General features: G+C 42.1%; 1 protein-coding gene across 1 annotated transcript; it reads right to left on the minus strand.

The window, feature by feature from the left end:
* Positions 1-70: 70 nt before the first annotated feature.
* On the minus strand, positions 71-4,626 carry LOC121623042 (synaptic vesicle 2-related protein). Its single transcript, XM_041960166.1, has 16 exons — positions 4,493-4,626; positions 4,126-4,259; positions 3,752-3,837; positions 3,563-3,661; positions 3,407-3,478; positions 3,177-3,301; positions 3,014-3,077; positions 2,797-2,922; positions 2,578-2,706; positions 2,395-2,468; positions 1,957-2,033; positions 1,751-1,855; positions 1,197-1,308; positions 1,015-1,096; positions 833-922; positions 71-691 (listed from the first exon to the last, which is right to left on the minus strand). Exons 1-16 carry the CDS (start codon positions 4,552-4,554, stop codon positions 500-502), a joined length of 1,629 nt encoding a protein of 542 aa, XP_041816100.1. The 5' UTR covers positions 4,555-4,626; the 3' UTR covers positions 71-499.
* Positions 4,627-10,816: the final 6,190 nt, after the last annotated feature.

Below are 10,816 nucleotides of genomic sequence, written 5' to 3' on the forward strand. Positions count from 1 at the left end.
GTCCAGTTACAGATTAATCGATGATAATAACAATATTGAGATTCGCTGGAGAAATAAAATAGAGCCTAAAACAGATTGAATAACTTTAATTAACAAGTTGTACATAAATAAATATGTCATTTTTATTCAAAATGTTTAAAATAAATGCCAGTCTCTTGAGGTCAAGGCATAAAATGTGTAGCTCTAAGCAGAGCCTGCACAATGGATCATCATTTTCTGAAATCTCCCTGTGTTGCTTCTCACGGCCTAAATGGAAGAGAGGGTAAACAAACCAGTCCAAGCACGAGTGTGCTTCCGCTCTCATTAGACATGGGAAGTAGGCCTGCTCTCAATTATCACTCCCAGCCTGTAATGAGATTGTCTGCTGTTGTTCTTCACCCATCATCGCTCAGAGGATTCAATCCACAGTTAAACAGGCAACTGTGTCTGCAGCAGCCTGGGAGTTCACAAAATAGCCTTTCTTTTCAATTTTTTTTCATTCCCTTCGAGTCCCTTGGTTCTAGAAGTGTGGTGCCAGATTTGACTGCCTGGTTGTGGTGGTCCTCTGCTCTCCGGCCTCCTGGTCAAGACTGGACTCCTGCAGACCCCTGCCCAAAGTCTCTATGGGCAGGATCAAGGATGCAACGCCAGCCAGCAGACAGCAGCTGCAGTACATCGATAGGGTCAAATTCACTGACACCCTGAGCATCACCTACAACCAAAACACAAAAACTGAGGAGTTAGATGGAGAAACATTCAGCCTTATCTGAAGGGGTCTGATATCAGACTGGTAGGAGCCTATTTTGAACAACCTCCTTGAAAAGTAGCAACAGAGACAGGCACTCATGCATACCTGTGCCACGAAGGGGGTAATCAAGGAACCCACCCTGGCCACGGCACTGCACATCCCCATTGCTAAGGCCCTGTTTTCTGTAGGGAACACCTAATGAGAGAGAGGAGAACTTTTGTCCAGTTCAAGTGATCCAAAATCAAACAAGTTTCATGTTACTATGGTAAAATGGCATGCTGACCTACCTCTGGTGTGTAAACAAAAGCAACTTGGAATCCTCCAGAGATGAAGGCTCTGGCAATGAAGATGAAGATTGTAAGGGCTAACCTGCACGACCACACAGACAAACACAGAGAATTTCAGACCACCCCGATGCTTTGATATACTGCTGTTGCTCCAATAAAATAACACACAGAGACAAACGTACCTCCCAATGCAAGCATATAAGGGCAGAATGCACAAAGAAAACATGAAGAAACACAGCGCCATGCTCCACTTCCTGCCAATACGTTCAACTGCCACAAGGATAACTAAAAGACCTGAAACAAACATGAAACACAAAGCATATATTAAATGTTGCAGTAAAGGGTCACAAAGACACAACAAGAATAAATTACAACTCGACAGCCTCCCGTAAACAGCACATTCCTGTATGTCACTCTCTTTAGGCGAAGCAGCACAGGCCTGGGTGGAATCAAACTCATCTAAGTATGTAGTGTAAATATACCTTGAAAATGTAAGGACAGCTTAACGTGTTCATCCCTAAAGAGGAATTTAGACTAATTCTATAACAGAAATGTACAAAATTTTGACAGAAATCGTATCCATGTTGTCTCAGATTTTTGTTGTGAATAGATAATAAGGAAATACGGAGGAACCCCTTGTATATGGGTCTAACACTGTGCTTAGCAACAGCATCATGAAGGGCTTCTCGTTACAGCTTCAATTGCGCTGAGAAAATGCTAATGGGGAGCATTTTACCTGGGAATTCAGCCAAGGTAGTCCATAACAGGTCTTTGTAGTCAGCTGATGTCAAATATTTGCATTCTTGACTACAGCTCGGTTCAATCTTGGCCCCTTGTGTCACTGTGAGGAAGAGGAACAGTTTGGTTTCGGTACTTGTTCAAATTTAAGGTGTAACATAACAAATGTTGAAAGCTGATCCATAAGAAGTAACTGTTACTTACCCCCACACGAATGTCCAGATTGGAAGAGCTCAGTTGTCAACAGGACTATCCCGTAGTAGGAGAAGGCATTTGCAAACCTTTGGATGCAATAACAATACAACGCTAAGCTGTGTACAAGTATTTGAAACTAAAGCATTGAAGACATGGTTGGATTAGCACACTAGTGAACCAGCTATGGACCCCGCTGCTCCACTCTCTGTACATGTGTATGTACACAGGTCTTCAATTGGCCATCATGTACAGTGCACACAGCAGACTACACACGGCAAAGCGTTATTTTACCTGATTCCCTAAATAGCAGCCACTACTTCTGTAATTCTACCAGGCTCAAACATTCGACATGTGTCAAATCAGACCACAAGCCAACTGACACACAGTGGCCAGATGAAGGAAAGCTTATACAAACGACAAAATAAAAGATGTGTTACTTAAGCTAACCATATCAACCACAGAAGAAGAGTAGTCCTCCAATACTGACGAGCAAAGAGGTCTTTGATCTGTCCACGGCCATTCTGTGAAATTAAAACAACACAAATAGAAGGCGCGTCTATGAATAGCAACAGTTAAGCGTTGTATTGGACACACATCTCTGTTTTCTGACCCATATATTTATAACCTCACCTGTTTATAGGCAGCCAGCTTCCCTTTAGGCAGGGCCTTGCCATTCTCTTTGGCGATGCGTGTTAAAGTTGCCACGGCCTTCTCTGTTCTTCCCGTCAGCACGTCAAAGCGAGGACTTTCCGGCAGCCACTGTGCAACACGGAAAGTTCAGCTGAGAGTTCAGGCCCAGCTGTTTTTTTTTTTCTCTTAGAGATCTCTATCAATAATCAACATACTTACGAAGCAGAAGCAAACAAACACTGCTGTTGGTATAGTGGACAGGCCGAGCAGCCACCTCCAGCCGAGAGTGGGCATTATCCACAGTGCCAGCAGGACCTCGAACACAGCACCAATTGCCCAGAATGCCTGATGCACACAAACACACCAATCAGGAGGGAATCAATGAGTAGTATAATTAATTAGATCAAACATTCAACACTAGAATATAGCACAGTACCGAAATCAGCATGATGCAGGTGCCTCTTGCCTTCACTGGGAGGAATTCTGAGTACAGTGTCACCCTAGAAAGGGAAGAAATGTTTATCGCAAATTATTTCATGGCTTTTAAAATGCGTTCAGCACAGGCTTCATCTCATCAACAGAGGAAGCAGTGAACCTACGATTGAGGAGCTCCTCCGATGCCGAAGCCTACGAGGCCCCGCAGGACCAAGAGCCAGCCGTACACCGGACTGAAGGAACTCAACAGGCCGTAGTAGAGAGTCCAGCACATGCAGATCATCAGGCCCTGTTTACAAAAGAGACACATACAGAAAATACATGTGTTAAACATCAAATAATGGACAAAAATCACTAAACTATACAGTGTAAAAAACCCAGATGTCACACTCACTACTCTTCTGCCGTACTTGTCGGACACATTCCCCCATATAGGTGAACTGAGCCCCATCCCGACAAACACCACCTGAGGCCAGAAAAAGAAAACGAAATGTTCACACATGTCTAAATCAACAAGCTGCAGGGTACAACCTGTCTGAGAAGACCTTACCGATGTTATGAGAGCCACCTTGTAGCTGGGCAGCCTCCACTCACAGTGCAGCTGCGGGCCTAAGATACTGAGGATCATCATCTCCATGGAGTCTCCAATCTGCTCTCAGAGAGACAGAGCGCTGCATGAGCGACGTACAGTGTCTGGAAATCAGAGTGAGGACATTTCTGCTTGTTTTAGGATGCTTACCCACGACAGTCCAGTGAGGAGACAGATCTTCCACTGGAACTTTCCAAACCCGATGGCCTCCAGTGCATCGTATACTGTAAAAGTTCCTGTGACAGAGAGGAGAGAGTCACTGCAAGTTCACTGTCCCCTGTAAAGAAATGTGAATCGCTCAAGTGTCTGACTGATCTGCTGCATAATGTTATGCATAATAATTCCTTTCCTTTTATGGAAATTGCTTGCTGTTTTAGTAGTTACCTACACAACAAATTGCAAAGAAAGTCATTGAACTGCTTGAATCACTCTGCAAAAATAAATGTTGTTGAACTATCAGCAAGCTATTACAAAATAAACCATTCCCCAACACTGTCAACTACGACTAATAGTGTTCTACAAACCTTCAGTTCTATCAAATCCAGATCTGAATGCAGACTTTCCTCCCCCTGTGTTGGGTTTTGCGGAGGCTATAGTGCAGATCTCATTGTCTGTGCCCTGGTCCTCATCGTTCTGACCCACAAAATTTACTGGACCCCTAAATGTCAACACACCAAAGGAGAAATTCAGTCATTATTAAACACAAAAAGTTGAATTTCAGGTCTACTATAGATATGTACAAGCATGAATGAACTTAGTGCTGTGATACCACTCAGGTATGTAAACACAGCACAACATGTTTCTCCCAGTGCGCACCCTGTTAGCATTACAGGCAAATGAGGAAATACAAAAAAAAAAACAGAAGAAAAAAGTTTTCAATTGTTGTTTTACCTAAGTTCAGGATTTCTCCACCGCTTGTAAGCGATCTTCGCTGTTCTGCTCCAGTTGTCCATATCAGTTTTGGTGTTATGAGAGCTGTGAAAGCTCACACAACGCACACCAGTGGTTTTAGTCAAACCTGCTGGTGCACTTTAGGTTTCAGTGCGACACCCAATCAGACAACAATACCTTGTGAGAGGGAAGGGGAGGAGTTACACCTGGAAACCAATCTGGGCTTTTTCAGTTTAGTTAGTTAGTTAGTTTGTGACTTCAGTTAAATGGATCTACCATGTTTAAACTTTAAATTGTCTTACTGTCAGTAATTAAATACAAACAAAAATCTAACAAGTAGAGATGCATCAAACTGTATTCATCTTTCCACATCCACTTAATCAAGGCTCTTGGCTTATATTCTATCCAGTGGGATTTACAATAAGTATGACAGTAAGCTTCAGCTTAAGCTTAATTAATTGATCTGCATAACTTAAAGCAAACACAAAGAGGGCGTGTGCTTCAGAGGTCTGGCACCGCTCCTGTGACCATATGACTGAAGAATGCTGATGTTATGCGATGTCAATGTTGATAGAAGGTGTGAGCTGAGGCAGGATTTGATAGAATTCACAAAGGGGAGGGTGACATGATGAGAAACTTCAGCACTGTGGATCAATAGCTGATCGCTGTTATAGCCTGTAGCTGACAGTAGGTTGTGCTCTCATCCTTATAGTATTGTTGGTGGCAGAAGGTCAGATAGCCAGAGGGCCCTCTTTTGTAAAGCACACACAACAATCAGAGTGGTGATTACACTTTCCAAGGCCTATTTTATCTCTTCTCAGGAGCCTCATGAGAGGAAGGAATTCATTTAATACATGGTACTCTGTCTAAGTACCAGTATTACTTACTGTGGCTTGTCTATGAGAACACCAGACTCAGGCTTCATGAGACTCTGACTCCAGTACGCAGCTCAGGCCTGCTGTTCCTCTAAGTCTGGGTTAACTACACTCCCTCAAACAAGCTTCTCTTTTCTGCAAGTGGAAATTAAGTGAAACAAGTGTTTGCACAGAAAACATGGCTTCAAAAATCTAAAACACTATGCTGTGCTTGGGAAAATGGTCTGCAGTAAAGGGAGATTTCTTGTAAATGAGCATCATTCAGAAACACCAGTGCAACCTCCATGCTGCAGAGAAGTACAGAAACCCTTTACCAATGTTTAAGTATGAAAACAACAATGGAAAAATCACACCCTGGGGGTCAGGTCCCAATAGAGGCTCACAGGACGAATTTGAGGGGAGTACGAAAGGAAAGAAACGTTCTACAGAGGACACGCTTCTTCTCATCATCTAAAAGTGGTGGTTTGTCTGTGACTGGAAGCTCTCAGTGTTCTGTGCCCCTGCGAGTGAATAAGGCCAACCTGAAAATAAAAGCTGGAGAAAAGTAGGACACTGTGAGGACATGCTGAGGCTGCTGCATTATGGGACGGTCATAAATACAGGTAGAATATACATCCCACTGTCCCCTCATCCCTCTGGTCACATCAGCTGCTTGGCCAGACTCGCACAGAACAACACAGAACCTCAGCATAGCACAAAGAACTGCAACATGGACTCAGAGGTAAGATTTGTATACTTGTTTAAAAGCTGAGTGCCAAAATACTGTAGTCCTATGAGTTGTTTTTGTATTTTGACCTATGCCGCTAACAGATATTTCATCTGTTGAAATTCCACATCAAAAACAGTGGGTTTTGTGATGCTGTACGTTAATTATTGTGCAGTTTGTTAGCTGAATGCTCAGCTTTTGAAACTAATAGCCTCGCAGCTTGTTCTGGCCTTCAGAGTCCTGCTGCAGTGACAGCAATCTGTTTGCTCACATGAATAAAGGATTAGTTTGAAAGTTAAGTTGTTTGGGTCTAATTGAGGCTGTGAATATTTATCCGGATGAGTGGTGGATCAAGGGCACCTTGTGATACAACTTGTCCTTCACTCTTTAAAAGTAAGGCTGCAAGAAGACATGTTATTTTCCTCTTATCAGATGTTGAGGTTTTGAGGTGTGTGCTCGTGTGTGTGTATGTTCTCCCTGCACAGTTTGTGGCCTGAAGACTAAAATAAGCTTTTTTTTAAACTACTCACTTACAGTATCACTGTAAACCTGCAGTGTTGGAAGGAGGGGTGCATGAAATTAGTGCAAAAGTACAGAAGATACTCTCTGAACCAGTTTTTTGTGTTATCATTAGGATTAAGTATCTAACCTCAGGAGTATTTGTTTTTGATCAAATTGTGTCAGTACTGCCAAATACTGGAAAACTGATGGTTGGTGCTCAGATCCTTAGCTGTCTTGACACTCTTAAAAAAAAAAAAAGAAATTGAAATTTTTTTTTTTATATCGTACCAGCTCAGATATCAGTATTGGCACCAAAGTAAAAAAAAAAAACTCCAAATAAAACAAATTGTTTGTTATCACAGCTGTTTACTGTTTCTTGTAAAACATATACCTTCCAACAGATCTAATTTAAAGCAAAACTCTCAGTTGGAAGTATTTTCAGTCCATAGACAAATGGCAAACGCAAGATTTAAATATATTTTCAAGCATAAGTAGCTGTCACTGCATTTATAGTGTAATTATACAATGCATGGTTGTTGGAAAGTTGTTGACAGACAACTGGGTTGTTGAGAGGGGCCAAGGTTGTGCTGATATGTTCTGTTCGCATCAAATGATAATATTCAGCATGAATCTTAATCGATGATGCACTTCAAGTTTTCAATGGGCGGACTGTAAATCAATATGACGAGGCCAACTCATCGGGTCATCTGTTGTGTGTGTTTCACTGCACGTTTATTAGGAAAGAAGTGGTCCTTGCGCAGATCCTAGAAATCCCCCAGCATTTGCATAATGGATTACATTATGTTAATGTGGATTTTTCCAACATGCTCTCTTATGTCACCGTGTGTTTTGGCTGATCTTCAGGCAGTAATGCAAGATGCCTTTGTTGATGCTTACAGGAAGCGCAATGTTAAAATTTAAACAGACGGAATGAGAGGGCAACGTTACACTGCTGGCAGGGCCTGTCACAACTAAACCAGCTGAACCACATGACAAAGATGAGATAAAAGCACCAGAGCGCAATGCTGTCTTATAATGATGTCAATTTGAAAAACAGTATTATGTATCAGAAAGTTCCATCTTCATCTCTTCTCTCTCCCACGTCCTGTCAGCTCTCTATTGTAGGCAAACAAACAAAGGCAGAAAATGCCACAAATTTATTTAAAACAATTAAAAACTGTTCATAACTGGGTATAGTCAGTTCCAATATTTAGAATAAGTACTTGAATACAAATTCTGAGTTTTATTTGTGCTTCCATTCTCTATGTTGAAGATGGCACCAACAGAATGCATAAAAGGAAAGTCTCTAATAAGCCGTTAGTAATTAGTCTGAAATACATCTGCCTAATCAAAGATCAGTAATCGAATACCTGTGCTGTAAGTTTGTGGGGAGGGAGGTGAGGACGGGTCTCTGGGAGGATAAAGTTACTACATCCTTGTATTACATACCTGCGAGCACACACACATATACACACACTCTTCCTTAAACACAAAGCTGTAGCTGTTCAACACTCAGGCGAAGCGCTGAAAGAACGTTTGCTGCCTGGGCTCCATGAATGTTTAACCAGCCCGGTGCCTCCAGAGCCAGGCAACTCATTACCGCCTCATTACCTACGATGCAGGGACACCAGCCCAGCAGGAAGCAGCAGTGCCACGCTCTTTCTCCTTCTCCTCTGTCCCAGGCCGGGGCACCGGGCCTGCTCCCAGACGGTATTTTAATCTGAGGCCGATGTAAACCTGAGCCACAGAGGAGACATTCTAGGTGAAAATATCTGTGGTGTCCTAAAGAGGCTCCACTATGGGTAAACCCTTCAGCTGCTAAAACCTCCATCACGGGTCGTGTCTATCTGAGTTGGTTACCTGAAGACTGAAGGCCAAAGTAATTCGGATTTATCAGGTTCATCACACAAGACTGATTCAACATGACGCACATGGTTTTGGAAGTAACACAGGTAATAAAACCTACATGGCTTTTGTATCTAGGCTGCAGTTGAGTTATTGTACAGGTGGAGATACAGGTGTGCATTGCTGTCTGTCCCATGGTCTTTATTGATACTGGAATAAGTCAGATGCGTTCAAATTCCACACATGAAGTAATGCCTTTAAATCTGCGCTAATCAATGTTTTTATATCATCAATGAATCAAATAACTGTGAGTGATGTGTAGCGGACGCTTGTACTGATGGATCCACAGAGAATTATCACATGATTCTGCAGTTCCTCGCACCTCTGTGGAGCATCTTTCAGCTCATTGTTTTGGTTTTACAGCCCACAACTTTATAGTTTTGATTCACTGCAGCGATTATCATCATTTTCTAGCAGTGTCAGAAGCTGTTTTCAGTGAAAACCTCTGAAGAGCTCATTGTCAGCTACCTGCCCAGCACCGAACGGCAGACAGAGTTAGCAACTAGCTGGTGAACATACAGTAATGGAGCATTTAGCAACTTGAGAGTTGATATTTCCCTCTTGAGTTGGTGGAGAACTAAAAGGAGCTAAAATGGGATTGAATATTGGATGACTCCAAATTAGTGCTAATATTGCATCTGCTGGATGAGGACCTAGGCAACTGTTCGCTAATTTAAAACAACAACTTTTTAAAGTGATAATATTTGAACATTGTGCATCAGCTTGTTTCACTATCTAGGTTTCCATCCAAATGTATCACACATTTTTAGACAATTTCATAAAAATTAGCCCAAGAAAATGCAAATAAATGCTTGTTTTCTAATATACTATCCAATTATTAGGAGCTGTTCATTGAGATAAGCAGTAGGTGGAGCAAATTCTCAAGTCAGAAATTCATTATAGCGTTGCAGAAGAAGAGGCTGCAACAAGATGACGCAATTAAAAGAGCGCCAGTTGAAGGTGAAGTGATGGAAATATGACATTTCTCTTTGTTTTGTGTATTAATGTTAGGAAGGTTGCATCAGATCAGATTTTGCCATTTCCATCCACTTTTTCTTACACAATACTTCAAAATGTGCATAAAAATATGTCAATGGAAATGCGGCTACTGACCCCAAGTGGACAAAAAAAAAGTCATTAATGCTGCCAAAATTAAAAGCTGATTATATTCTACTGTTCATAAGTGACAACTTTTTAATATATTCTTTACCATATAAGACTTAAGCCAAACAAGGTAATCAGTTCATAGCATGTTACCATATGCTTGAGTGAAACAGTAGCAACAGAGGAGGTACTGTACTTGACTGGTGTGATGGAGGCAAGTGGTGGTCAGGTTTCTCTAGACACCTGGAGCCCCCTTAATGTGTGTTGCCCTGGGTGATGTGTGGTGTCAGTCAATGGCCCACGAGGAGTGCTATCTCTTTCAGGAGCCTAACTGCCACTTTGTGGCTGCGTAACTGGATCCTGCACCATACTGGTCAGACAAGAACAATGGAGCGCCCTCTCAGGTGATGGTCTCCGGGTTAGATAGACTTTCCTGTTCTGCTGCAGCCTGACATCAAAATTTGATGTTTTAGGGTAATTGTTCATGTCAGATTTTTTTGTTTGTGTTATCTTATACACGTGACTGCGTTTTGTTCACATCTTTGCCTTAAAACATTCTCAGCACCGTCCAGCTTACAACAGTCGACAACGTTGCCAAGAAAAGTCGTCTCTTATCTTGTTCCGTTGTTTAGCAAAATCCTCTTACTGCACAGTGTTTATCAGCAGCCATGTGTTCAGCAGAGGCAACATTTCCTTGAGAATGGCAGAAAATCTCAGCAGTCAGTGTCGGGCCAAAAGCCTGCTCACACAGACGCCCACAGAGTGCCAACAGCAGAGCAGAGAGTCTGAGAAAGAACGAGAACAAGATACTTTTCCTCTTTTCCTCTGACGCAAGACATGTAGGGTCTTGACAACAAAGCCAGTTTATGAAAGAACAGTTGGTTTTCAGGTGTAATTTACAGACACATGATGTGATTATCTTATTATCATTACCAAGACAGTCTGGGAGGGACCACCCCTGCGATTAAATTAGATTTGGTTTGGTTCTGGTTTTATTATTACTGCTATTATCTTTTAAGTCGCCATCTTACTGTAAGCCAGTATTTTAAGCACACGTTAGTCATTCAGAGGCCTGTTTTGAAAGGCTTTTGATGTCTCATATTACAGTTCTGCTACCAGTTGCTAGACTTCTTTCTTTTGAGGTGTACATTCCTGATGAAAGGCGTCCTCTGTCCAGCAGGCGAGTACTGAGTTTGGGCCACTGAGGGAAAACTGTGCTATTTAATATGTATT

This window comes from Chelmon rostratus, chromosome 19, assembly GCF_017976325.1.
Source record: "Chelmon rostratus isolate fCheRos1 chromosome 19, fCheRos1.pri, whole genome shotgun sequence".
Taxonomy (NCBI): Eukaryota; Metazoa; Chordata; class Actinopteri; order Chaetodontiformes; family Chaetodontidae; genus Chelmon; species Chelmon rostratus.

Excerpts from the sequence above, each read along its gene's own strand:
- LOC121623042 (XM_041960166.1), bottom strand. The coding sequence starts at position 4,554 with ATGGACAACTGGAGCAGAACAGCGAAGATCGCTTACAAGCGGTGGAGA. Across the intron at positions 2,469-2,577 it reads AGCTGGCTGCCTATAAACAG|AATGGCCGTGGACAGATCAA; the intron begins GTGAGGTTATAA and ends TTAATTTCACAG. Across the intron at positions 2,034-2,394 it reads CTTCTTCTGTGGTTGATATG|GTTTGCAAATGCCTTCTCCT; the intron begins GTTAGCTTAAGT and ends TTGCATCCAAAG.